The sequence below is a fragment of the Glycine soja genome, chromosome 6, assembly GCF_004193775.1.
Source record: "Glycine soja cultivar W05 chromosome 6, ASM419377v2, whole genome shotgun sequence".
NCBI classification, from domain to species: domain Eukaryota; kingdom Viridiplantae; phylum Streptophyta; class Magnoliopsida; order Fabales; family Fabaceae; genus Glycine; species Glycine soja.
This window is the reverse complement of record NC_041007.1, coordinates 14,179,986-14,207,573: the sequence shown is the minus strand read 5'-3', so window position 1 is coordinate 14,207,573 and position 27,588 is coordinate 14,179,986. Positions and strand designations below refer to the sequence as shown.

The 27,588-nt window shown below is 33.6% G+C and overlaps 3 protein-coding genes and 1 pseudogene across 4 annotated transcripts; 1 reads left to right on the top strand and 3 right to left on the bottom strand.

Annotated features, from left to right (window-relative positions):
- The first annotated feature begins 43 nt into the window (after positions 1 to 43).
- LOC114416148 (mediator of RNA polymerase II transcription subunit 30-like) lies at positions 44 to 3,904 on the top strand. 2 transcript variants are annotated; one of them, XM_028381019.1, is made up of 4 exons: positions 52 to 156; positions 304 to 623; positions 2,751 to 2,840; positions 3,374 to 3,904. In XM_028381019.1, exons 2-4 carry the CDS (start codon positions 306 to 308, stop codon positions 3,470 to 3,472), a joined length of 507 nt encoding a protein of 168 aa, XP_028236820.1. In that variant the 5' UTR covers positions 52 to 156; positions 304 to 305; the 3' UTR covers positions 3,473 to 3,904. The 2 variants fall into 2 exon arrangements, with proteins under 2 accessions (XP_028236819.1, XP_028236820.1); XM_028381018.1 differs by having other exon boundaries at positions 44 to 623.
- A 1,126-nt stretch (positions 3,905 to 5,030) lies between these two features.
- On the bottom strand, positions 5,031 to 8,295 carry LOC114416147 (non-specific phospholipase C6-like). The gene is made up of 3 exons (XM_028381017.1): positions 6,887 to 8,295; positions 6,188 to 6,364; positions 5,031 to 5,718 (listed from the first exon to the last, which is right to left on the bottom strand). Exons 1-3 carry the CDS (start codon positions 7,968 to 7,970, stop codon positions 5,420 to 5,422), a joined length of 1,560 nt encoding a protein of 519 aa, XP_028236818.1. The 5' UTR covers positions 7,971 to 8,295; the 3' UTR covers positions 5,031 to 5,419.
- A 5,097-nt stretch (positions 8,296 to 13,392) lies between these two features.
- LOC114415841 lies at positions 13,393 to 21,200 on the bottom strand (annotated as a pseudogene).
- On the bottom strand, positions 20,930 to 27,401 carry LOC114416141 (F-box/LRR-repeat protein At5g63520-like). Its single transcript, XM_028381011.1, has 10 exons — positions 27,120 to 27,401; positions 26,930 to 27,037; positions 26,756 to 26,848; positions 26,545 to 26,679; positions 25,894 to 25,995; positions 25,742 to 25,781; positions 25,136 to 25,294; positions 23,046 to 23,221; positions 22,785 to 22,903; positions 20,930 to 21,722 (listed from the first exon to the last, which is right to left on the bottom strand). Exons 1-10 carry the CDS (start codon positions 27,354 to 27,356, stop codon positions 21,281 to 21,283), a joined length of 1,611 nt encoding a protein of 536 aa, XP_028236812.1. The 5' UTR covers positions 27,357 to 27,401; the 3' UTR covers positions 20,930 to 21,280.
- Positions 27,402 to 27,588: the final 187 nt, after the last annotated feature.

Sequence of the window (27,588 nt, the reverse complement as noted above, 5' to 3'; positions counted from 1 at the left end):
ATATATATATATATATACTTTATCTTCATAGCTTTTTAAGGAAAAAGAAAATATAAGAATAAAGAAAATTGTGTATGAGTAAAATTTGAAGAAATTGGATATGTCCGAGTGGCTAAGGAGGCAGACTTGAAATCTGCCGAGTTTCAGCCGCAGCAGGTTCGAGTCCCGCTGTTTTCTTTGTTGTGAGCTGTGAGCTTGAGTGTGTTTTGTTCTATCGCTGGCCTCTTTGGCAGTATTTTCAATCCTTAAATAAAATGTTAGGGTTTTACGATTTCTGAATCTCAACGACGTTTTGGCGCTCAGAAATGGAAGAACAACAATCCAAAACGACGCAAGAGTTGGCGATGGAAGGGCAGAAGTACTTGGAAGAAACCATAGAGAATGCTTTCCAGATCCTTTCTTCCATGAACGACGAGCTCTGCAACCCCGTTTTGTGGTCCACCTCTCCCTCCGCCTCCTCCTCCCCCAACGCCGACGCCACTTCCGAAAACTCCAACCACCACGCCGACGCCACCACCGCCGCTGCTGGCGGCGGAGGCGCCCTCGAACAGGCCCGATCCCGATACAAGAAGGCAGTCGCCGCGCTTCGCACCATTCTCACTGCCATTCCTAACTCCCAGAAGGTAGTACCTAATTTCGCTCCTTTTCTTTCTGTTGCTTTGCTCTGAAATGTGTTCAGTTTGGTTAAATGTTTCATTAGTCAATTGTTTTCGCTGATTGGTGGATTTTGTGAACTCTTGGTAGGTTAGTATCTGCCAAAAATAAATGCAATAAACTGCTTTGAACTGTGAGAGGGTGAGAAATAAATGGTGCAAAAATGTGATGTTATATAAAAGGATGATGATCCGATGGATTGGATTGTAAATCGGTGTAGTGACTACTGTAGTCCAACTCTCTTTGGATTCAGATCCGAAAAGATTTCAAAAATCTAGTACTAGAAATGGAGGAAATTTCCTTCAGTATGAAATACTTGAGTTTAACTCAAATACTTCACTTATTAGTAACTATGAGATCGAATTTCTTTACTGACTGTATTTAGTTTACTTATTAAATGCGAAGAACGATGTCAATAAATGATTCTTTTTATCATTTTTGCATATTCTAGCAGCTTTTGATCAGTGAAAGGCATGTAATTTCTTGAATAGTGTTCCTGATTTTTGTACTCAAAGACAGATGCATTAACACAAATTTTTATTAAATTGGGTACCCTGTCATAAGATATTTGTTTTGACTTTTGTGCCTAGTAGATTTGTTTTGAATCTCAGTGTCGCAGCTCTATCCCACTGCAATCCATGCTATTTCTGCCGCAAAAGTGGCTGCAACATTGAAGCATTCTTCAATGGTGAGCACTGTAGTGGCACCCTGCTGCTCTGTGTCGCAACTGCACTATTGCACCACCATAACACACTATTGAAAACTCAACTTTTGATATTTAGGATGTGTTGTGGCTGTCAATTGTTCATGCGCATATTCATTGGATACATTAAAAACTAAGATCTTCCACCTTGAAATTGGTACCTATCACTTTTTGATTATTCTAACATTCATTGATGCCAAGGCAGCACCTTGTTGGCACCAGGGGTTTAAACTGAAATGTTGGTGTTTATAGCAAAGGACAATAGGCAGGCAGTATTGGGAGGAGTCCACCACCTCGAATGGAAATCTGAAACGGCTTAAGATCAGAGTTCAGAAACATAATCCTAAAAAATGAAGTGTCCTTCAATATGTAGTGGCCAAAATGTAAGAAACTCCTGTCAACTATAGGTCAATTGCAGAAACGTCATTTAGTGTGTGTTTTGGGGCTATCACATGTTTCAAAACATGTTGAACATGAATCCATGTCTCACTGTGGATTCACATTCAATGTGCTCCAACGGTAATACAAATATACCTATTGTCATTCAATAATCAGCAACTCAACTACTTCAACTTACCAAATCATGCCTATTGACTCCATACAGGGTGATTTCTGCATATGCACAAGAGATTAAATTTTCGCCACAGTTTTGTAAGTTTTGCTGGTTAAATTGCCGAGTGTTGAACCATACAAGTTTAACTCATGGTGCTTCACTAATATAATGAAAAGTATGAAAACTCCAATGCATACACCCTTGTAAGTGTTCCAGAGCTGACTACAGCTTTAAGTGGCTTAGTTAATAACTTTTGCCCATCTATTTGACCATGTTTAATTACTTAAAAAACCCTGGAATAGTAAATAACTAGTTATTATTTTGCTAACCAGATTTTTAGCTAATGGATTGTGAATTTTCAATTTTAATTCCTTCGATATCTCTCATAGAAGGTAAAAGATTATACAAACTCTCTATTCTAAGGTTCAATTGGATGTCATTTAAAAAATATGGGCAAAAAAAATCAGGGTTGAGCTTTATATGAAAAACTTAATTATAAACACATCCTTGAAATATTACAGTTATAAGGGGATATCAAAATGACTTGGATAAATCACTTTCTATAAATTCATAATTTGCCAAATATGATTCTACTATATTGTGGCACCATCAACTGGAATTTGAAGTTATTGATGATTGTTGTAAAAGAAAATGACTCATAAAGGATATTGATAGACAAGCTCTCCCTAATGTAGACTGTAAATTGATGCTTAAAGGATATTGGTAGACACTTTCACATATTCTTTTTCATTTCTGTACATCTTTTTGTGAGCTTTACAACTAAATTTTGTCAAGTGAAGCTTTTGTTTCCGGGTTAAACTAATGTGGTTAGTATTGCAGGCAAATGCATTCAATGCCAGTTCAGCTGCTAGCCCTGCTGATGAAGCTGAAATTGATAAGTTGGAGGAGCGAGCCTCTTCTCTAAGAAGGGTAGGTTTGAACCAGGCTTTAATAAATCATAAATGTTGTTTTTCTCTACCTCTATTCTTTGGTGATGTTCTTTACAAAGTCTGAGATTTGAAATTCTCGATTAGGCTCAGACTTTAGTTTGTTCGAATTCATAAACACTTACTTTTGCATCATGTTATGTCAAGATACAGTTAACGGAATCTAATGAGTAATGACATTCTTATTATGGGTTTTTGGTTTTTAGCCTGTTTCTGAAACAATTTATGACCCATTGGTATTAGCTTTTAAAAAATAATTATACGATACAATTCTATATTTAGCTTCTTAGAAAACAGTAAAATAGGTTTTTAGGTTTTTTTCTTTTTTTTAAATGTCATTTTTTTATATAAATTTTTTAAACTTATTGATTAGAAAAACACTTTATCTTAAGAAAAAAAGGTACCCATGGGTCTTTAGGCAACAATATTTAGGTTCTGGACTGAAATGGTTGATAGGCTATCTTCTTTTTTTAATTATATCAGTGGTAAACATTGAACTTCTGCTTATAAATGTAGGAGCTTGCCAACAAGAACTTGCACCTAAAGACACTCATAGATCAACTGCGTGATCTTATCACTGATATATCAACATGGCATAGTCCTTTTTCAACCTGAAGTTTGGGACGAGTACTTAAATTTGTAGAGTGGTACCAAAAAATGGAAACCTGATTCAGAGTACAGTAAATGGTAATAATGCTTGATATTTTTCCACCTGAAGTTGCATCAGTGGATCTCAAGTTCTCAATACATTCTCATCCTATGGTTTCAGACCTCTAACGATGAGAGGTTATCTGAAAATGGTTATCCAATGTCTTGTATTTTGTAGATTTTTGTCACATAAATTTTATAAAATAGCAATCTGCCAATATCTAACAACTATTTGATGGAATCATTCATTTGATTGTCAGAAATTGTAACTAACAACTGTCTTTTGAAGTTTAGAGAAGGGTGCCTGTATTTGGTCTGAAGATGAAACTTGATCCTATTTACCAAATTTTGCAACTTATAGCTTGTTCCTTAGCTGAATACACTGCATTTTATGTTTCAGATCTATTTATTTGATTTTGAGGAATATTTGAGAATGGAATGAGAAGGTGGTTACATAGTTTAATGTGAAAAGTATATTCCACTTCTTTATTTAAAAGTTAAAGATTGAAAATGATAAGGAAATGGATCAGTATCTTGTTTTTCAAGATATTTTTAAAACTTTGTCTGCCAATTGAAAGCAGAAAAAGATAGGAACGGGGAGTGGATCCTCCGCTCTTCCTTCCAATTTAAAAATGAAAAAGAGAGTCCAGTTGTCCAGGACTGACTGGAAAAAGCATCAATTCCTTGCAATTTTCTTTACTTCCCAATTCTAAAATTTACAAATTTCCAAACGTGCCCGCTTGCTTTTCAATGTTCTGTGGCAGGAGTTCCGGTCATGATCTGGTGTCATTTTTCATTGTAATTCTGCATGTTGTAGAACTAGTATTCTTCGTGCGACCTTTCACATTTTAAGGATAACTATCCCCTGCCTGGTGGATTGAGTATACTGCAAATACTCCCTTTTTACCATGGACTATATTTCCTCTCTATGTTGGAAGTGGGGTTTGTAAACAGTTATTGACTATAGTGGGATATTGGCTTAAGATGTATAACTCCAGAAGCAAACATAATCTTTCCTTTCTGCATATTCTTTATAAGCTGATATGAGTGGCTGGAAATTTTGAATTGGTATCTGTCTACTTGAGTACTTGTCGTTGAATTTCGAATTTGATTATGGTGTCATTTTGTTCATGCACACCTGTTCCTTTTCCTCTTAAGTCGCCTCCTTGAGCGAGACAATACATTTAAGTAATCCCCGCTGCGTTAGGAATAATTTTACCATTGAGCTTTTAGAAATGCAACACTGGTGCCAAGAACCATTATTTTTTTTTTTATAATTTTGTCCAATACTTTTGTTGGATTTGATTCGTGGTTCATGCAGACTGTAATATGCCAGATCAAATAAATTTATAAAAAAAAATCTTCACACAACAATCAGTTGAACCTGTGACATCACATTTCAGTTGGTGAAACAAGTAATGCTTTTCCTTTGTCTATCCTTCCAGAATGGCCACCACCAAATTTATTACAATTTACACAGTAAAACAATGAATCAAATGATTTACCATAAAGAAACAAAATGTTATGTAGCAAACTCGATTCAGTTTCATTCAAGAAATTCAAATAAGAATACAAGCAATTCAAAACAAAATTATGGAGCTGCATTTATAATGTGTTTGTACTTTGTACAACAGCATTGGAGTTTTCCATTTCGAAATTACTCACTAGCCAAACATCATTCTCTCTTTTTTTTTTTTTTTAATTTCCTTATATTCTTTCAAACAGAGACCTTGAGAAACCTCCCGTCCTTGCACGGCCTTCTATCAAACACGCCATTCTACTGCATTTCACTTTCACAAACCTAACAAAATCTAGCACAAGAATGATCAGATAACCTAAAAACTATAATAGTTAGATACAGAGATAGGCACACAACTTTCTTTGCTCTTGTCTGTTTATGAGTTTTGTTTTGTATTAATTATGAACTGAAGATCTAGTAGTGAGAGAGGATCTCATATCCACAATAGCAGACTCATCAGCCCCTAGCTTGATGGCCTCCTTGCTGGCTCTTATGAATCTTGAAACAGCTCCTCGCACGTACTCGTGAGCTTCCTTCACACTCATCTTCTTGCTCATTTCATCAGGGAAACTGCTCAAAAAATGGTCCCCATTAAGAACAGCTGCCAATTGAACTACCTCTCTCTGAAACTCAGAAAGGCCAGCATTTTCTTTTGCTTCAGTGCTCCTTAGAGGTGTCACGTCTGGCATAGTCACTGGAATACACATATAAACCTGCCTCAATACTTTGTTACACATTATAAGCTTTTTATAGGGTAAGTTTCATAGCCCAAGTTGATGAATGGTGTGTTTGGTTTCTTTTTTCAAAGACTATAAAATGCCATTAAACAAGGTTACTCAGAAAGTAGTAGAGGGTGGTGCAAACCACAAAGCATAGTAAAACTGAAAGAGAGGTTGAACAAAATGAAAAGAGAAGATAACAAAACATCTTTCAACTGTTTTTGAAAAAAATAGATTTTAGATGAGAAATTGATTGATGATTAGAGTGAAATTGTTTTAGAAATCAGTTTTTAAAACTTAAAAGCGAGAAGGGAATCTAACATGCTCAAAGCCTCCCGTCTCCCTTTTTTTTTTGGTTCAGGCTATTCCTCTATGTTGTAATTCTATTTAAATGTATTATTATTGATGAATTCAACTAATTGACATAGGGAGGGCATTGAATACCTGGGCAATCTGTTCTGGGTGAACTTAACTCCCCAACAACATGCTCAAATGTCCCAGCCCATGCATCTCTGTGAGTCAGAAAGTTAGAGGAAAGGTTGAAAATCATCTTTATGGTTGCAGGAATAGAAGAGTGCTCAAATTCTGAGTTTTCAGCCGGTCCTTTGGCGCCACTTATCACTGAGAAACCAGACCAAGTAGTAAAATAAAATTAGTAGGCATGTCAAACCAATCAAAAGAAGGCTGAAGCTTCAGAATCTAACAAATGCACTCAATAAGATTAGGTAAACCAAAGCCATTATAACCACATTGCTCAAAATCAATGTGTAGTTTACATACTAAATTTGACAAGAAGACAACAATCCTTAATCCTTACTCTACTCAAAACACAAGGAAAAGGACAAACAAGGTCTTGTAGTTGTAGGCTCTAGAAAAGAAAAATCAACCAACTAAATGCATCTCAAAGTCAAGGCTATCTTGTCAAAGTGATGGCACCGGAATACCCATAGGCAGAAAGGACAATGATTGTCCCAGAAAAGTTAATGTAGTATCCAGTAGAATAAAAACATGCCATAGCCTCATGATAGAAGAAGTATTAGACACAATTGTCTGACATCTCTACCATAAAAAAATAGGCATAATTGTTTTAACCAAAGAGTAGAGAAGCTAAAAAAGGATAAACAATGCAGATTTTGAGCTTACCAGTCCCTTTCTTGATCCAAGGAGAGACCATAATAGTTGGCACCCGAACCCCTAACCTATCAAACTTGAAGAAATAGGGAGCAGGTCCGGTGTTCCCATCTGGATTAGGAATGTTGACAAAAGGGGTCTTCACATGATCAAAAAATCCACCATGTTCATCATATGTAATGACAAAAAGCGTTTCATTCCATTGAGGACTTGCTCTTAGAGCCTCATAAACCTCCTTAACCAGCATTTGCCCATGTGCAACATCATGAGACGGGTGATCATCGTTTGCCGGTATGCCCTTCAAATCAAAGTACCTAGGCTCAATCACAGTCAAGGGTGGAAGCTTCCCATCTCTAGCATCCCTCTTGAACTTCAAATCATACTGATGGAACTTCCATATGTACTTCAATTTCCTAAGATTCCTATAGAACAGAGTTGTTGGTATGTTCTGAAAGTAAATCCCAAAGTCTAGGCCATTCTCATGCATTGAATCAAAGATTGTTTTTTGAGGATACCCTTTCGCTAACTGCCTCTTGATATGACTTGTTGAGCCATGAGAGGTTGCTGAGTACACAAAAAGCCTATTGGGTTGTGTTGGACCCGGAATTGAAGAAAACCACCTATCAAAAACAGCAAATTCCTTAACCAAAGCAGCATAAACCGGCACAGAGTCCGGTTTAAACCCTTTCATGACAGTCTCAGAGAGGTTCGGAGAAGACATGGACAATGCTTGTTCCACAAATCCATTCATGGAAGGAATTGAACCGGAACCGGAACTGGAACCGAATACCTGTTGCAACACATCCTCGAACGAGTGGCCCGGATCCGGATCCACGAACTCTGCATCATCAGTGAAGCAAATTGAATCTTTTCTTGGACTTTTGGTGGAAACCGGGTTGCATTCATCTCCTGTGACCCCATTGATTAGTGTGTTGATACTCTCTTTCATCCAACCCAGCATGTGGTCAAAGGAACGGTTCTCCATGACCAGAACAACAACGGTTTTTATTGGTTGCTGTTGTTCTTGTGCCGTTGCAAAAACACAAAGGAACACAAATAGAAGGAGAATGAAGGATCTGGGTTTGCTACTTCCCATTCTTTCAACCAAAGATGGGGTCTTTCACCAAATGGGTATGGTAATCCAAAAGGCTTTTTGACACTAAATGTAGAATGAACAAGTGAGTGGTGAATATGGAATTAGGCTTTTAACACTGAATGTGGAAGCAGTGCACACTGGCAGCAAGATATTATGTGCTGTTTCAGGGAAAGTTTTCAGTTACTGTGTTGGAGTTTAGATAGATTCATGTTCATATATAGATAGTGGTAGCTGAACACAGAAGAAGAAGAAGAAGAAGAAAGAGAAGGTTCTGGTTGTGGGTTTTGTGCTTTGCCTCACTCATTCATTCACTCAAAAAGTAACGCAATTAATGGAATGTGAATGGAAAGTGTCGTTTTGTGATTATTTTGCGTTCTTACGTGCTCCTTTTTCGCGCGGTCAGTTTATTTTTTCTTTTTTGGGGATCAGTTTTCAGTTTTCAGTTTTTTTGAGTTACTTGATTACTTCCACTTTCGGCACTAGTGAGTGAGTAGTGAGACTAAATAGGAATTTCTCTCTATAATAAACTCGTGAAATTTCTTGCTTGTTTTTAGATTTTTTTAAAGTAAATATAAAAAAATGAGAAGTTAAAGTAATAAGGGAGATAATAAAGATTGAATAGAAAATAAAAATAATTATAAAATGTAGATAAATTATAAAATAGGCTCACACAAAAAAGTGAATATAGAATAGTGGGAGAGGAGGGTACATTGTCAATTAAGGGGAAAAATGTCTTAAAAAATATGGAAATAAATCAGGATATTAAGTTTTATTAATCCATATATATATATATAATTTAAACATAAGTATTAAATGCTGACTTTAATTTTAGTTTCATATTTATTACATTTATCATGTCTATTTAACTTTTTAAATTAATTGTTACATTTAATAAAAAGTTATTAAATGTGTTATAATTAACGAATATAATATTTAATCATATCATTGAATTTAATTATATTCGTATTTAATAAATATAATATTATTAAAATATAAATATTATAATTAATTAATTTTAATTATATACTGTATTTTTTGTTACTATTTTATAATTAAGTATGAATTATTTATTGACTTTGTCAATAATTAATTTGTAGCGAAAAATATAATTAAAATATTTATGAAATAAAATGAAAATGTTTGAGTTAGAATAGAGTGTAGAAAATGTGAAATCACATGTGATCCACACTATTTCCTCTTCACCCTCTCTATTTTTTCAACCAAACAAAAGCATTAGCGATGTTTCATTTTTTAATCACGTTTTTTTATTAAATTTAAACTCAAAATTTAATTATATATAAGTTTAGTTTCACTCAAATCAATTTAATATTATTAAAAAATTTATCCATAAAAATCAAGTTAAGTTTACATCAACTTATGCATTTTAAGTGAGTTAGACTTACTTGATCAATATTGATAATTTATACTATCTTTAAAGATATTAAAAATATAATATATCTTACTTCATAATTCATATATTTAATAGTTTGACTACATTTTGTAAAAAAAATAAAATAGTTTAGCTACATTTTATATTTAATAAATAGAATAATTAATGTTATTGACTTAATGTTTAGTCGTTTTGTCTATAATATATATATATACATATACTGAATTGTCTATAATATATTAAAAATAATATTTATTAAATGTAATGAATGTTACATGCATGTTTTAATATATTAAAAAATTATTATTCTTAACTGTTTAAAAAAATTATTTGATAAAATATATTAATTTTTAACCTTTGTAATCTGTCTGCATATTATATTTAATAAAATTAATATTTAATTCCATTGAACACTCAATTTAACTTATAATATTAATTATGATATTTATTAAATTAGAATAAAACATAATTGTTATTAAAATTATTGCCTAAAAATATATACAATAAAACGTAATAGTATATATAAAAGATAAGTAAAATTGACTCTCGAATAAAATGAACCACTATGTTTATTAAATATAATATCTAATTTTTTTTATTAAGTATAGAAATTAACAGATAATCTATTATATATGTTTATCAATTTATTATTACATTAATATATATTTGAATTCTTTAATATGTATTCAATATACTCAATTGAAATATTGTGGTAATATAGAAGTTTCTCATACTGTGTTTATCAAATAATAGATTATAATATAATTAAAATAACTAATTTGCGTAATAATTATTTTTAAAACATATTTGAATTGATTTCAAATTAATTAAATAACAATAGAAAAATCTTTCAACTAATACTGCATTAAAATTAAAACTATAAAATAAAATACCCACATTCTATTTGGCTTTACTTAATATTAATATATATCTCTTTTTTTCCTTTTCAATTTTAAATACGAGAGAGAAAGAAAAAAAATCAACCTAACATAAAAAAATCTAAATAATTCAGTAAAAAAAATCTAAATAATAAATTAGTGATGTTAATTTTCTATTTCATTTCATTTAATTCAATTTCATTCAACTTTAAACATTCAAACATAAGCTCAAAAATAATCCTAGCACCACGTATTGCGTCATTTTTTTTTAATAGTTTACACAAGTTACAGCGGCACGAGCTCTTCGACTATCGTAGTGGGATCACAGATTCATAAGATGTCCACTTCTGTATACTTTTTATTTATTTTATGAAGTAATGAACAATTCTATTATATAGCCTTTATTATTTGTTTCTTGTACAGAATCATCTCGATGTGATTACGCCTAAACTCCAATACAACGATGATGCTGGTTTTAGTTTTCGTAATCACGAAAAATGCTGATCGTTTACAAAAGTTTGAGTTATAGTATATCATTATGACATGGCCAATTAATAATTGTCATAGGTTGAACTTGGTTAGGGCTTCATAGGCACTAAATGGCTGTGCTGCTATTTGATAATTTTAACTGTTTAAGAGTCTTAATGTTATATTCTTTTTTTTAATCTTTGTCAACTGTTTAATATTATACTGTACGTATAAAGTATTAAATGAAAAAGTGAATGGATTTAACATTCTAAAAATATTTTTAATTTTTCATTTTAATAAGTAAGAAAGTTTATACAAAATAAACATTACAATAGAATTTAGTATTATTTTAATTAAATTTAAATAATCTATTTATTTCCTGACGTTTACATAATGCATGTGATTGGATTGGAGAAGAATTTTGTCACGTACTTGAAGTTACATAGAGAGAGTTGGGTTCACGAGACCAATGGTAAAATTGGAGGAATCCAAAGGACATGAATCTTTGTATGGCACTATGGCTATTTATATATTTTGGCTCGGAATACTTTAATCTTCTTTGTCTTTTCAACCTATATTTTCTTGTGAGAAAAATATTTCTTTTAGCTCCTTCTATAAAATACATAAATTCGTATCCAATACCAAGTAACGAAATTATATTGTATTACTACTTAAGGACCAAACATATATATTATAGGCATGTACAAACAAGTGAAATTAATTATATAGTTGAAAAACAAAGTTGTGTCTCGTGATGAAGGAAGAGAAATCCTGCTGAGCTGGTATAGCAAATAAGTGTGAACGCCGAAATCAACCTGAAACTTATCACCATGGATTAATGATAAAATAAGTAAGCCACTAAAATAACGAAATTTTATTCCTTTCCCGTATAATGATATCACATTATATATTAATCGAATAATTTTATCTTAACACTAAAATAAAATATTAATTTGAATATACATACCGCTTTCTAAATTTTCCCAACATGTTTGTAGTATCTATTTAAAATAAAAACAAGGCTTTGGAAAGTGGAAACATCCACGCGTTTAAGGGCACAAGGGAAGATGTTGTGTTGTATAGACTTCAGGGATGCTAACATTTTTATGTTGTCCCCGATGCAAATGAAGAGAAACGTGTAATTTTATTTTATTTATTTTTAATTTGAATGCAAATTTTGATATCATTTGGGCAACTAATGAAAATCAATTCCATATGGAAATATATTAAGATGTAAATTGTTGTGATCCGTGAAACGAGAAACTAACAAAAGAAAATGGCATTTTTCATACTTAACGACCAAGGCTATGTGATGCTGTCTGTCGGTGCAAGTTTGTGGTCAAAGAGAGCACAGCAAAGTGATAGTACTGCCACATGCTTTAAACTTTTTTTCTTTCTTCTATATTCTTTTTTAAGACAAGATATTATCAAACACTAAATATAAGTAATTTTTCAAAAGAGATTCGTGTTGCATTACAATATCTTTTGTTAGATTCAATCCACTAACGCTTTTTTCTTTGTTACGATATTAAAGATGTGGAATATATCAATTGGAGAATTTAATTAGTTTAAATTTTAGTAGTGTTTTCTTTTCTAAGTATATTTTTTCTCTACAAAAATTATAGTCTAAAACTTATAACCACAATTTATACCAAAGTAACGCTTTACCTTTTACTTTTGAATAGCTTTTAATTAAGAAAAAAAAAAGTAGAAGAAAAAGGGAAGAGGCATTTTCTTTTTCCAATGCAGAGACATGTTTAACCTTACGAAGTAATGACGGGAAATTGGGCCCTAAAACCGATAAAAATGGTTATTACATTTACAGGGTCAGATGGGCCAGACACTATTTTCCGATCAAGCGTTACAGACCTTTTGATGTCAGGTCAGTTTGCACGGTCACGAAACGTTCCTCCCACTCTCTGCCTCCTACCCAAGAATAAAAAAGTCCCTCTATTTTTTATTATAATGTTTTAAACTAATTCACAAATATTTAAAATTTTTATGAAATTAGCTAGTGTTCTAATATTTATAACAATTTAAAAATTTTCAATATTGATTTAATTGAAAAAATCGCCAATTTTGTTAATTTCTCTAATCATCTTTCTAATTTTTAATTGATTTCAATATACTAGTAACCATTGACATAATTTATAATCATTCACAAATTATAGAACAAGTAATTAAATATGATATCATTAGTGAGTAATGTTATATCCCTCTACTTATTTCTCCTACAAATTTCCCAACTACCTTTAATACTAAATATTGAATAAAAAGTAAATAAATCTAATGTCTTAAAAATATAAAACACATTCATTATTTACCTAACTTACCATAAAAGGATAGTAGGAGGATTTGTAAGAAAATGATGCAGGAGAATTTAGAATTATTCATTAGAGATTACGGATAAATTTTGAAAACAATATTTAATGTTTTATAAAAAAAAAATTAGAGAGGAATAATAAAAAAATTAAACGAAACTTAACAGAAAACAACAGATTTGTCACAAAAAAAAAAAAAACAACATAGAGGAAGTATTCCCTTAAAAATAAAAACAGAGAGCAAGTATTGAAGTAATACTAACTAATAAATATTTCCTGAGCACGATTGCAGATACTCCCAAGTCCTACCATAGATGTTGGCCAATTTTGGTGCTTTCGAACTAGTCTCAGATAACTTCACTCAATAAAAATAATCAACTCATGCACATTAATTTTTCACTTCACCAGATACAATTATAAAATCCTTTTTTCGTAAGCAAGAAATCAAATACTTAAATAATTTTACACTCGTTTTGTACTCTGCATTCTATTACACATTATTCCAGTTGGTTGTTAATAACACAGCATCACACCATACACATCACTCAAATCTCATTGATAAACTATAAACACTGTGATCACATAAGATCATTAACCCAATAAACTCAATCCTGGTCGATTGATTTTATCAACTCATGATGTCAAGAAAAATGGACAGAGCTTTTGTTATTGTACACAGTCTCCAGGGTTGATGAGGCTGCAAATCCTAAAATTACAAGTATACAAGCAGCAAGCAAGGGATGACCATCCCAATTTTCTGAAAGCACAAAACCAACATGAAGAAAAAAAATGCTTTAACCTTTTCCTCGTATATATAAATGTACAAAATTGAAGTACGTTAATATGCCCAGGCCAGCAACAAGTGCAGCACTGTATGCTGAGGCCCATGCATCTGAATAAGCATAACTTCCTGAACGAGAACCTTTGACTATACCGCCTAGTCTAAATGCAATTTCAATCCCCTACAACATTCATCAAGTCCAAGTCAAACTCCTTTTAAGCATATGTATTCCTATAAATATCTTAACCATAAATGACAAGTCCAAGATCTACGGCAGCTTTCTTAGTAAACAAAAGTTTTAAGGGGAGGAAAGGCTATTCCATTCCATGGTAGGGCATTGCCATAAGCCTCAACGAGGGCTAATAGTGATACACTTCCATAAAAAATAAAACCTACCAAGGGGGACTGTTGGCAGTGGGAGTAGACCTATTACGCCAACTTTGTTCCCTTCCCACTTTTTGTAAATAAGACCATTATTGGATTAAGCTTTTAACTAATAGTTTAAGCTTTTAGAATGACTGGTGTTTGACTTTGACATGGTATTATAGCCTCTTAATAAAATTAAATTTCAGCATAAGGTATGATAGATTTGTGCTTACATAAAAGTTCTAGGGTTTGCTATTCCCTTTTGATATTTGGATCATATATAAAATAACTTTAACGTTTAATTAAAAAATTTGGTCCATAGCACCTGATATCATTTTTCTTTAGTCCCTATGTGAAAAAACATATTTTAGTCCTAATTGGAAAATAGTTCTTGAATTGATCCTACCACCAAAGTTATAATAATAGTATTATATTTGGTCCCTATACTTGAAATTTTTTCATTTTAGTCCCTATATGAAATTTTTTTACACTTCATTCATAGGTAAACAGAATCCTATATTTTGGTCCCTACACTTCACCTATCATTTTTTTTTAACTTTTGTCCTTATATAAAAAAATCATAGCACTTATGAGTTTAATATAGGGTAGGGACTAATTTGAAAACAACTTTTCATATAGGGAGTAAAATGTAGAGTCTTTTTAATGTAGGGATTAAAACAAAGAAAAATAGTAACTAAATTTATAACTGAAACCTAAAATTAAAAAAATAAATAAAGACCCATCATCTTTCTCTAAACAAAGATTTCCCTCATATCTATAAATCTATACCCTCTTTCAAGATTAAAAAAAGGTAAAAGAAAACCTCCCTTCAGGACTCCAGACCTGCAGACAAATCTACCATACCTTCAAATCAGCTGTCCTTGCATGATCCACAGCTGGTGCAAGATCACTGTCTGAAGCCAATACAACTTTATCATGATCTTCGTCTTCATACAATGGCAAATATGGCCAGCTTTCCTTAGAAGAGGGTAACATATACACTCAACCTCAAGAATATAAAATATAATGTCTTGAAAAGTACCAGAATTTGGGGTATGTTGTTAGGATCAATATCATCACCAAGCCTCTGAAGGACTGAAGTTATAACCTCTGTCATGCTCCAGGTATCTAAACTTGCAAGCAACCATACAAACCACTCAACTGATAGTTTTCTAACATAATTTTCTTGAAATAAGCAAATTGCAGGCAAGAATAAGTAACTCAGAAAGAATGTAGGAATGCCCTTATTCAAAAGAAAAACTTGAGCAAACAAGTTTTCCTATAAGTTAATACTACATCCCTACCTATCAATGAACATGCAACACAATCATATTCAAGATAAACTTATGAAAGGATAGATATGAGCATATATTGAAACCATCAGTTATAGTACACTGTCGCAGATAGAATGAAAGTGCAGATAAAAATCTGATTGGTAACACGTGATAGTTTACATACCACATATGAATCTGTGCATTCAGCCCTTCTTATCTTGTATTTTGAAGTTAAATGTATTGGGCATGCTTGACAAAAAATAAGGAATGGATCTCCCAGTTTATCCTCCCTCAGAAGCCACTCTCAAGGAACCGTCACTGGTGCATAATCAATAGTGTGTAACAATATTAAAAAATTGGAAATATTTCTCCAAACAACTTAAATGTATATAACCTTCGAGTATCGTCGTCATCATCATTTGGGGTTAAGGCCATGGCTGAATACCAAAATCTTAGCATCAAGGTGGTGGCAGCTTCATTATTCCCAACCTAATTATTGGAAGAAAATGACACTATCATTATTTCCAACCTAGTTGTACCAATCACAATGTTTTTTTACATTTGTTGGTCTTATTCCATCAGGAACTGCAGATGTTTTGGTCCATCACATTTCATCTTCCTTTCTCTTATCTTCCAATCCTACACTCTTATGAAAATTTTATAAATGAAAGAATGAAGATGTAAATTAGTTACCATAGATTAATCATTTGTAGCTAGTGAAAAGCTTTCAGATTCTTAAATTCCCAAGCAGCTAAAATAAATGGGGGAGGACCAAAGACAAAACTAGCATTTAACAGGTTCAGAACAAAATGCAGATTCTAGAACAACTCATAATTTATGTTGAGACTTGATATCTAATCAATTCACGAACAGTGCATTCAAGCCTACATTTAACAATATCAATAAAACCAAATCAAGAACACATTACAATATTTTTCTGACAAGAATCATTCTAACTAAAGGCTGTCATGAATAAAGCCATTTATCCCATTTTCATGCAACAAGGATTAATAATCTAATCAACATTAGTAGTGGGTAAACACAGTCCAAGATAAATGATGTACCTGATTCACTGTCGCCACAGCAGCATGAGTGACATGAATCACATCAACCACAGCAACTACACTGCCATCTGTTTTCAACCACCTAACCCAAATCAGAAAAAATATTGATGCATATAGCTCTTCAATCTTCCTCATCCCATATATATTATATTACCTCTATCAACCGCAGGAAGATGCAAAAATTTTCCATCATGCATAGTGTGAAGTGCATCAACAATGGGTGTATCAATTACTACGCATACTGAATTGGGAGTCATGACCTGCATATTTATCAAATAAGAGCAACAAGAAAAGGAAGAATCTCAGAATTGCCAATTTTTCAGGTAACACGATAGATACATACAACCTTAAATAAAAACATAAGTAAACAGTTTCTTCTCAACAATGTAAAAATAAAAACAAAGCACCTTCTCAACAGGGGTTGATTCTGGAGAAAGATTTTGTGCAATTACACGCAACAAAATATCCTTTGAACTGAAATTTGTAAGCAGACATAAAAATTAGTCTAAGCATAGATAATGACAATTAGGGGAAGGAAAAAACTTTTCAGAAAAAGAGGACTATTGGTAATGTCAATGACTACAAACATACATAAAGATGCCAAGAGGTTTGTCATTAACTGTCACAACTGCACAACTTGCACGAAATTCAACCATTTTCTTTCTTGTTGTCAGAATGGAATCTGTTGGTGATACTGTTACAAGTCTAAAAAGTGCAATTATCTATTAAAATAACTTGGATTGTAACCAAACATGCAGACAAATTAAAATTTATGTAATCTTTTAAACTCAAACAAAAGAAGGTATTACCTACTTTGAATTCTCAGGAATGATCGTAGACAATGACAGCTTAAATATTTGCTACCGAAGAGACTCAATGAATGATGTATTGGAGTCTGTGCAAAGGCCAAATTAGCATGAAATAGAGCCTGATATTAAAAACTGTGAACCTAACTATGCTGATAATGTTTTCCCAGTACACCATCATACAAATCAAAGAGCAAAGCATGAAAAAGGAAACAGTCTACAAAGCAGAACCTGATGTTCCCCAGTGTTTTTCAACTCCTTCAACAGCTGCTGCAATTGCTTATCCTTTCTCAGCAGCCCTTTCCATACGGGCAATGGCATCATGCAAACATATATCAGCCATGTATTCAAAAGGTAAGATACAGAATAGTAACTAACTTGAAAAGTTGAATGTTTCTCTATATACACTACCAACCTTGCACCATCTTTTGGAGGGCTTCTGCAGCTAGAGTTTCAGAAAGGACAAATACCGGATTCCTAGTCATAACTTTGGAAACTGGTGTCTCTTCAAGATTAATCTCTTTGGCAATAACTCTTGCTGCTATATCCTGTATTTAATCACAAAATAGAACATGAAAGCTATGTAAGTTAAAACCACAGAAATCCAGGCAACGACTCAACTTTCTTTTCTTTCTTGTTAAAGGGTGAGAAAACAAGTATCGGACATACCTTGTGTGTGAGGATTCCACAGAGCAAAGCATTAGAATCAGTTAGTAATAGAGCATCCCCTCTACGGGCAACCATCCGATGGCAAGCTTCATAGACAGTTGTTGTTTCAGGTACTGTCAGGGCCTTTGTAAGTCACAATGATTTCACTGTCCGCTCTCCTGCCAATGCCCTGATCCAATTTCATGCACAAACAAGGCAACATCCCATTATTTAAATTGATAAAACTTCCACCGACTTATCTTCTCTTCTTAGATACTTAAGCAGGAGCTATCACATTTTTTCTTAAAAATTACTCAATTTGAGTGCATTTAACAACTCATGAAATGAATTCCAGTTTCTCTAGTCAACCTTTTAGACATCAACTGGTCTGTTACAAAATATGCAATTAAAGAATGCAGATTCTGATATATATATAGCCCTGTCATGGTCACATACCTCTGCAACTGACAACTGAATCAAAATTATAAGGGGGAAGAGAAGAAACTTTTGTATGGACACATTCTATATTCACTTAGTGGGCTCAACAGTTCATATTGTGCAGTCCAGAAACACAAAGTAATCGCGGACTATGTCCATAGAAGAATTTCTTGAGGTAGAAGACTAAACCTCAAGGCATATATCTACTTAGTAAAAAGAATAAACTATTCCAGAATTCCCTGTGTTTATACTTTCTTACGCCTGCTTAGACTTTAGAAAAATGATAAGTAAAAAAGTGTTTCAATCAAGTAAAGTTGACAGTAGAATCATAGAAACCAACCCCAAACCAATACACCATCAAAGTCAAAGTCCTTTATTAGCATCATTGTAAACCAACCACTCAGCCAACCAGGCAAGACTTTGCAAAGCCACATTTGTTTGACGTAAGACACTATGAAATTGAAAATACCGAGTTTTACAATCATGGCACCACATAACCCAAATAGGTGCTCGGAAAAGGGAAGACCACAACAATAATAGCTTCTGCTACAATATTTCAAATTATTATAAGTACCAGCACAAGGTAACTTTTCTGTTAAGATTACATTTAGCACTTTAAAGAGAGAAAAAAAATGAGCAGATGAAATCAACAAAAATATACTAGATAAAAGGATTCCGGTTCTTAAAAATACAGTCAAATATAAGGAGTTTGAGAATTTAAAAAAGGTTTGAACGAATCGATTAATTTGGCCACTGGAGCACAAGAATAGATTAATACAGCGGCGGCAGATATGAACAGCCAAGAGTCAAAGATAGAGAGATAAAGTGAATAAGAAAGAACTCAAGAAGGAACAGACAAAGGTCGGGAAGACGAAATTGATTTTCGAGGCGCCCCTGATTCCGAGACTCTCCTCGTCGACGACGGAAATACTCCTTCGAGAGGCACCGCTTTGACTTGCCATCTTCCCTCTCTCTACTGCTCCAATATCGCTGCAAGTGCAACCAAACCAGCTTCAAACTCACATCAAATACCACACTCACAAACACAGAAAAAAAAACTAAAAATCGAAAGTGTAATAGAGAGTCGTACAAGCTAGAAACAGCTCCGAATGAAAACAGATTGATTGAGTTCGGAAGGTGAAGTGGAATTGGAGGGGGAGCAGGGTGGCGGCGGCCGTGAATATTGCCGGCCGGCGAGCAGGAAGGAGGAGGAAAGGAGAGAGAAGATGAAGAAAAAAGAGTGGGAGATGGGATTGAGCCAATAGGAGGCGTGCACGTCAGTGATTCGTTTTTTTGTTGGAATAGGTAATAAGTTAATGAGTAATAATAACCTCTATTCTCCATAGTCATAGGTGCCATGAATTATTCACGTGTCACTGTGAAATGTATGTGACTAGTTTCAGGAATAACACTTTGATTATTATCATGACAAAATAATCCCCTATATAGTATATGTCGGGGAGGGAGACGGCTATTATCTGAATGATATGATTCAGTTATGTTATGTACGTAAGGTAATTCTATATATATATTTTTTCCATTACATTAGTAAATACGATTTTGTTAATTATTAGTGCTGATTTGAGAGTAGGAAGGAATATAAACCAGTCAAATAAGTTTAACTTTAATTTATGAAAAAAAATAATATTGTTATTTAGGTTTGACTGGTATATTTAAATAGGTCAAAAGCAAAGTTTGAATTTGATTTGGTTATAAATTTTGAGGTCCCTTTATATATAATTTTGATAATTTTTTATTTTATTTATCTTAAAATTATTTATTTATTAATTTAATGCTTAACAAACAAATTTATATAAGAAAAAAAGGGCTTAATTATATATTAGTTCCCGATTATAATTAGAAGTTGTTGGTTCTTTCAATTATTAAAAAATTCAATCAAATTTTCTAATTATTTTTAAACACTACAATCATACTTTTTCCTTCACAAAAATATATATTTTTACATCAATTATCAATATTTAATATAAAACAATAAACTTTTATATTGATGGTTAAGATAACCAATATGTATTTATACAACTTTCTTCAATCAAACCAATAATAATGTCAAAAATGATACGATTGTAATATTTTTAAATAATTAGAATATTTTTAAACAATTAGAGGACTTGATAAAATATTCCTGAAAATTTATAAAGGTACCTTATGTTGGTGATAAAATATTTGATTAAGAAAATGGTAATTTTTAAAGAAAAACTATAATTATTGATTTAAAATATGTCTCTTAAAAAATTATTATTACATGTATATATAATAATAATAATAATAATAATAATAATAATAATAAACAAAGTTATCACTTTTCAAGTAAAATATAATAAATAAAATTACAATTATTAAGATGACATAATAGGACCTTTTATAGAGACTTCTGCGTATCACGCCCATGGAAGACTTATCCTAAAGGAGAGAATGTAAAGAAGAATGTTTAAGGTCTTTGAAAAAACCAAGCGCGTTTGTTTATCCCCTTTGGTTGAAAACCAACTCGGAGGAGTATGTTCATATTCATAATTCCGAGTGCTTCAATACATTAAACCCGTTTGACAGTTAAGACCAAACCGTTTACAAAGCACTCAGCAATCCCTAGTAACAAGGCTCCCAGAAGAAACAGTAACCTAAATTACATCCTGTGAAGCTTCATATTACCAGAACTTCAGCTTCAGAAGGTGTGAAGTCAGTTTTACAATAAACAAAAACTTCATATAGCACAACAAAAATTCCATAATCATCAAATACTATAAAATATCTCGTACACCAAAAGATACTCAGATCCATGTGCACGGCAGAGGGTAAAAAAAGGCATCCGACTTAATAAGAAATTTACATTTTGAAAAGAAAAAAAATATGAACGGCATCTAATCTTCCACAGAGGGAGGAGTATATGACATTGCTAAGTAGACAGTGCTGTAAACATGCAGACAGCAACTAATGGGGCTTGCTCCTTCACATTGACCAATCACAGTGGTACAAGGACGCACCATTTCTCCACCACAAAATATTCCAGACACTGGCACTCCTGGAAAATTCTCTAGGAAAGGAGAGCTGTCAACATTGTGACGTCCAAAGAAGGATTCACCACGGCCGTAACAAGCAAAAACAATACCCCCAAAAACATTGGTAGCGTTGTCTCCATCACCCTTGGAACTCTTGGAATTTTTTTCCAGATGAATACTCTTGAGGGCATCATGGACCTTGGTTAATGAAGCTAAGGCAGTATTAGGATCTGAATAGTAGAACTGAAAGATATCTCCTGTTTTTATGCCAATGCCATCAACATATAGATACTCTTCATCACCTCTGTCCAAAACATGAAAACTTAGCCTTTTCTTTGAAGAACATGGTTGTTTACAATAACCTGCTTGCTTATAATAAAATGGGGGAAGTGTAGGGGTCACATAAGAGGAAAAAATCACACCAATGGTGACAATTTCGCCAGAGGCTCTGGTAAACCTTAGTTTTAAAGTCCTGGGATTATGCAAGTAGACCAATAATTTTACAAGAAATTAGGGAAACGAAACGATTATCTAATGGGCCATGTCCAAGCCACAAGTAAAGAAACCAATATAAACAGTTTAAATGGCTGTCAGAAAAGCTAATACCAATTTCATTTCAAATGTCATGCATCTTTCTCCTTGTTTCTGTCTGGGCACCATTTTCTCAAAAAGTAATTTCAAAAGAATTATTTAAATAACAAAATAATACCATCTATCACAAAAATAGCTTATACTTTTAATTATCTTCAAAAGTCTTGTGTGTGTCTATATTTCATTCTGGACAGAATCAACGTCACATAGGATAGTATAAAAAGAATGTAGGAAATCATGCATACATGCATGTCTTTTTTCAAAGAATTTGTGTTCAGAGTAACAATTACAATTGTAAATACACCAAACAACAATGATAGCTTCTAGTTCCATACACTCAACATCCAATCTGAAGTACAATGATACAATTATACACTTTGCCAATCCTGCCATGGTTTATCAACATAGCACATGATTCCCTTAAAGGATAAACCGAATTTTTAAGACTGATATTAAAAATTCAACAATTCACCAAATTTGTAAATTTAGACTACAATACCTTTTAGTTGATTGATCTGCTTATAAGCAACTGTAATTCATCACCTATTATTTAAACTAGCTAAACCAAAATTATTATCAGCTGTTGAAAATGACAAAGTGGATGGAATAATGGGATTATTAATTATAAGCTATAGCACACTAAAAGGTAGTTGTAGCAAAATATCTTCCTACCAATTCAGTCTTTTTAATAAAATTCTTCAAACGAATCCAGAGAATGAGAGAAAAATTAACATTGGAAGCAGAACATCTACACAGGAACAGTTTTATATCATACCCCACAACTCCATGATATGCAATACAAGTTCTTGGCATTGGCTTCTCTGCTCCAGTGGATAATTTCCTATGTTTAATTACCCCAATGTACAAATCAGGAGACTCAATATGATTGTCCAGCTGCCACATTTTTTAAAGTTAAGAAAATAAAAACCATATATAGGAAAAAATGGATTTGACTAGTTCTTAATAATTTTAAAAAAAAAATCCTTGACAAAATGAATTTGTAATTTTGCCCAAAAATATGTAAATAGTTGCACACCAAATTGTTGATATCAAGTAGAATACTCTGACCGTCAAGATTTTCCTGTTGCCCTTCCCTCCTAGCAGTTAGCCATGTTGAACAATCAGCACTGTTTGATTTAACTGAGGCTGCCTTGTATCTGGGACCCACAGTGGAAACACCATTTGACAATGCAACATGAAACCTAATAGTTCCTGTAGCAAAATCAATCCATAACACAGATGATTAACTTGTAAAAAACTGCAATAAACAAATTAAAATAAAATAAAAGACTTGTAAGTGTAATATCATGCCATGCAACTCTGGAAACAACCAGGATAGTAAAATAATATACAAGACAGACTATTATTCAACTTGTTCACACAAAAAAGGCAGCACAAAGAAGAGAAGGAGGCATGAAAAAAAAAATCAGGGTCATAGACAGTAGCTTTTTAGACTAGTGGCACCTCTCCTATGATGCATGGAAACTCCAAAATTGGTGACATATTTGTATCCAATATTGATATTGATACTTGTATCAGTTGTATGATATGCCAGCAATTGTATTTTGACATGGCTCTCTCTTGTGTATATGAATACCCACAAATTATCTCTCTCAAAGCATATTATGACACTTATAATCTTGACCAGCTCATAATCAATGCACAAAACAACTGGGGGAATTTAATTTGTTTTTCAGACACATTTGGGTAAACAATTTAGTTAAGCTTTTATACAATAAGATCTTGTCTTTAGTGGGACAAGAGTGTTCAGTTCAGCTTATTTTGGAGAAATAATCACTTGTTTTTGCCAACTTCCTCAGACAAAATGGCCATACTCCTAACAATAACTGATTAATAGTAGTTATTGATTCTACAACAGCGAAAGTCTTATCCCACTAAGTGAAGTTAGCTACATGAATCACAAGACACCATTGGGTTCAATTAAAAACCAAATTCACGAAAGTCTTATCCCACTAAGTGAGGTTAGCTACATGAATCACATGAACCACAAATCCATCTTAACATTCTCATTTCTCCTATCCCCCACCTTTTTTTCTCTAGTCCCACTGAAGCCCAACATTCACTACCGTAGAGTATTAGCATCTATTATGAGTGATCCATGCTTGGGATTAGAATAAGTTTTATGCTGACTGCTAAGGGCCTAAACCAAGCCTCCTCCTTTATCCAGGTTTGGGACTAAGAGACCATATGCAGAGTTAGTTAGTTAGTGAATATACTCTTGACTCTTACATTCTGACAATTACTGTCATAACTGCCACTCCTAAAAATTATTTCCCTTTTGGCAGTTATTACATTCTATACCCATGCTTGTAGTAAACTCTCCAAATGGGTGGTTTGTTTGTACTTGCATTATCCGCTTGCCTTTCATTTCCAGTCATGTCAAGGCCTCGGTATCAATCAACAACCAAGCCTTTTCCCACTGGGTGAGGTCTATTACATGGCAAACAATGTCATAATGTTATGTCGTAAATCATGTCTATAGACAAATTATTAACTTCAAAATCCTTCTTAATTGTTTTGCCAATAACTTATTTCTCAATCTCCCTCTACATCTTGTAGCTAAGCTGGGATATCTTCCATCTAATCTACTCTTGTTGGGGCTTCTACAGTTCTTATACTATGCATATCATATTGTATTGGATACTTGCATGCACCCGTACCTATGCAACAAAGCACTTCCCCAAGTAACCAATGTCTGTGGTGTTTGAGGGGGTTCAATTTCACACCAAGGTCCCAATAGCACCCCCTCCCCCAAGCAATAAATAAACCAAACTGTAGTTTTTAAAGATAACAAACAATAAAAGCAATTGCATTATTAGTCTCTATCCGCTTTCGAGAGAGCAAAATAAAAGATATTTACAGACATGTCTAATCAAACTTGAAGGGAATCCTCACTTATCTTTTTTTAAAATTTATTTGATTAACAATACATTTTTCTCCAGCATAAATTATATATATTCATGAAAGTACAACAGTTGTCACCCCTGAGATCCTTTGAGGAATAAAAGGCAATACATTCCTCAACAATGAAATAGGGTAGTATGCATTGTAGCAGTTACATGAATGTCATGTTGCAAGGGCTACCAAAAAGATAACAAGACGTACCCAAAGACCTGTCCCTGTCCTGAGCAAATACAAGAGCAACAGCTTCTATGTTTCCTTTTTTACTACAAATGATTCTAGAATCATTCCCACTTTTGTGTACAAAGTCAAAAGAGCCTCTCTCATCACCCACAATGACCATGTCCATAGGCATGGCATGATCTGAAATAAAACAAAACATCATTTTTGAAAGAAAAAAAATGAAAAAAAGCACAAGTCTGTGGTAATTGGGTGTAAATTGAAGTCATGCTCTCAATTGCAGTACAATACAGTTGCCCCATCTAAATTCAAGTATCAAATTGCCATTATGTATCCCATAGACATTTTGAAACAAAATATTTTAGTGAAAGCAGGCAGTGATATCTTTAAGTAAAATAAAACACTGTGTATATAAACCCTAAGAAATCATTTCCTTCCTTACTCTTTTATCACACACTAAAAATGAGGAGATAATCAGATAAACGACATAGTCTACCAAGCAAAACCCCAATTTCCTCCTAATTTTTTCCTGATAAAGTAAAGAGTAAATGAGAATATGAAGCAAAAACATACTTAAGAAACACAATAACAACAGGTATAACAGAATATATGCATATAAGTATCACTCACCCAATTTCTCCAGAACCAATTTCATGTCACAGCTTGCTTCCTATGGAGCCAAATCAGAGTGTTAGAAACAGAACCAAGAATGAAAAAAATAATAAAAAATAATAATAAAATAAAATCAAAATTAGTAAATAAGTGTCCAGCTATGAACTTACTCCAAACAATATAATCCCAACAGGGAAAGGGCTACTGGAGACAGAGGCTGAATATTCCTTAATATCCTTTATGAAATTGTCAACCCATGTTGCTTGCGATGTCTGATGTCAAAAATATGGAAAAGCATAAAGCAAAGCCTTATTTTAATTTAACTATTCAATATAGATTGTATCAACATAGTCAAAAGATGCAAAAAGAGTGCAACTAAGGAGCTGAGGTGAGGCAAGTGCAGTGCCTCTTGCTGGTTGGGCTACACACTACTAGTGCCTAGCATGCCTTTCTGGTTCAGAGTTCGAAAAAGCATGACTATAGCATCTCATTTACAAATATGAAAAACCCAAAAAATAGTTGGCCATCTAATATGCTAACTGTGATGCTAAAAGAGGATCAAATAGGCATAATGTTAGTTTTGGGACTCCTCTGTTTTGTAAATTGTGTAGTTAATAATGCGGAAAATCAATGCAAGACAGCCAAATATTTACTGTTACATTAATTTTATATTCTTTAACACCTTTCTTCAGTGAGCCATCTCTAGCTTGGTTGTACAAGTATTCATTTTCAAAATGTCTAACTATCTATTTTCATATTACATATTCATTTTCAGAGAATGCACAAGTCCAAATTCTCAGAGGGAATCTACTATACACTACCTTTGTTGGCCGTCGCAACGGCAATGCTTCAACTTTCAATCCAGGCAAGTACCCAACAGTCAAAACTAAGCCTTCGTTTATAAACCTCGTATATGATTCCTCGCCAAAGCCGCTAAAAAGGGCACCCCATTTGACCTACATAAACCACCCTGCGTTTACTCGAGTTCAGCAAATCTCTACCCCAAAAACAAAACAAACATCAAAACCCAACCTCTTTAAACTCATCGGTTACAGCATCCCTTCCCATAATACCATTCGCCACGGTAACAATAACAGGAATATTGAACCCCAACGACTTTCTAATCTGAAACATAAGCATTAAGTCAATTGCATAATACACAACCTAAAAAAATAATTAAAAGAGGTGTTAGGTGCTAATTCTTACAAGGCACAGAGTCTTGGCAGTGTTGAATCCAGTTCCGATATTGGCAATAGCAAAATGGGGTCGAATTGGCTCCGAGAGAACCTTGTGAACAACCTCGTTGACAGCATCCTGTTCGAGTGCACAACGTTAACCGGCGTCGTTCATTACCGAACCCTAAACGCGTGAAATTTTAGATAGAAAGAGGACTTACGGGGAGCGAAGGGTTGAGAGAGATCGCCGAAGAGAGCTTGGGGCGAGAGAGGATGCGACTGCAGAGAGAGTTCCATGATTTGCTGACGCAAGCTGCGGAAGCGAAGTGTAGAGAAGGAAGCCTCGCTAGAATGTTCTGAAGAAGGTCCTCGTTCAGCATGCTCAGGCTTGTGTTCGCATCAGTTGAAGCTTTCACCATCGTGCTCGATTTTCTTCGCGACGACGATGGCTTCTCCATTGCGGTTCTGCGCCAACATCACGCTCCAACAAAACGCAACGGGGAGGAAACGGCAGAACGTTTCGCAATGGGCTATATCTTGGGCCTTGGCCCAACAGAAATCTATCACTAATACCACCGTGGGCTCTTTTTTTCTTTTCCTTGGATATTGCTTCCTGCACTTCCCAGTTCTTGTATGTACTCTTGTTTTGACTTCCGGAATGAGTGAATGACCAGCCCAGAAAGAAAAAAA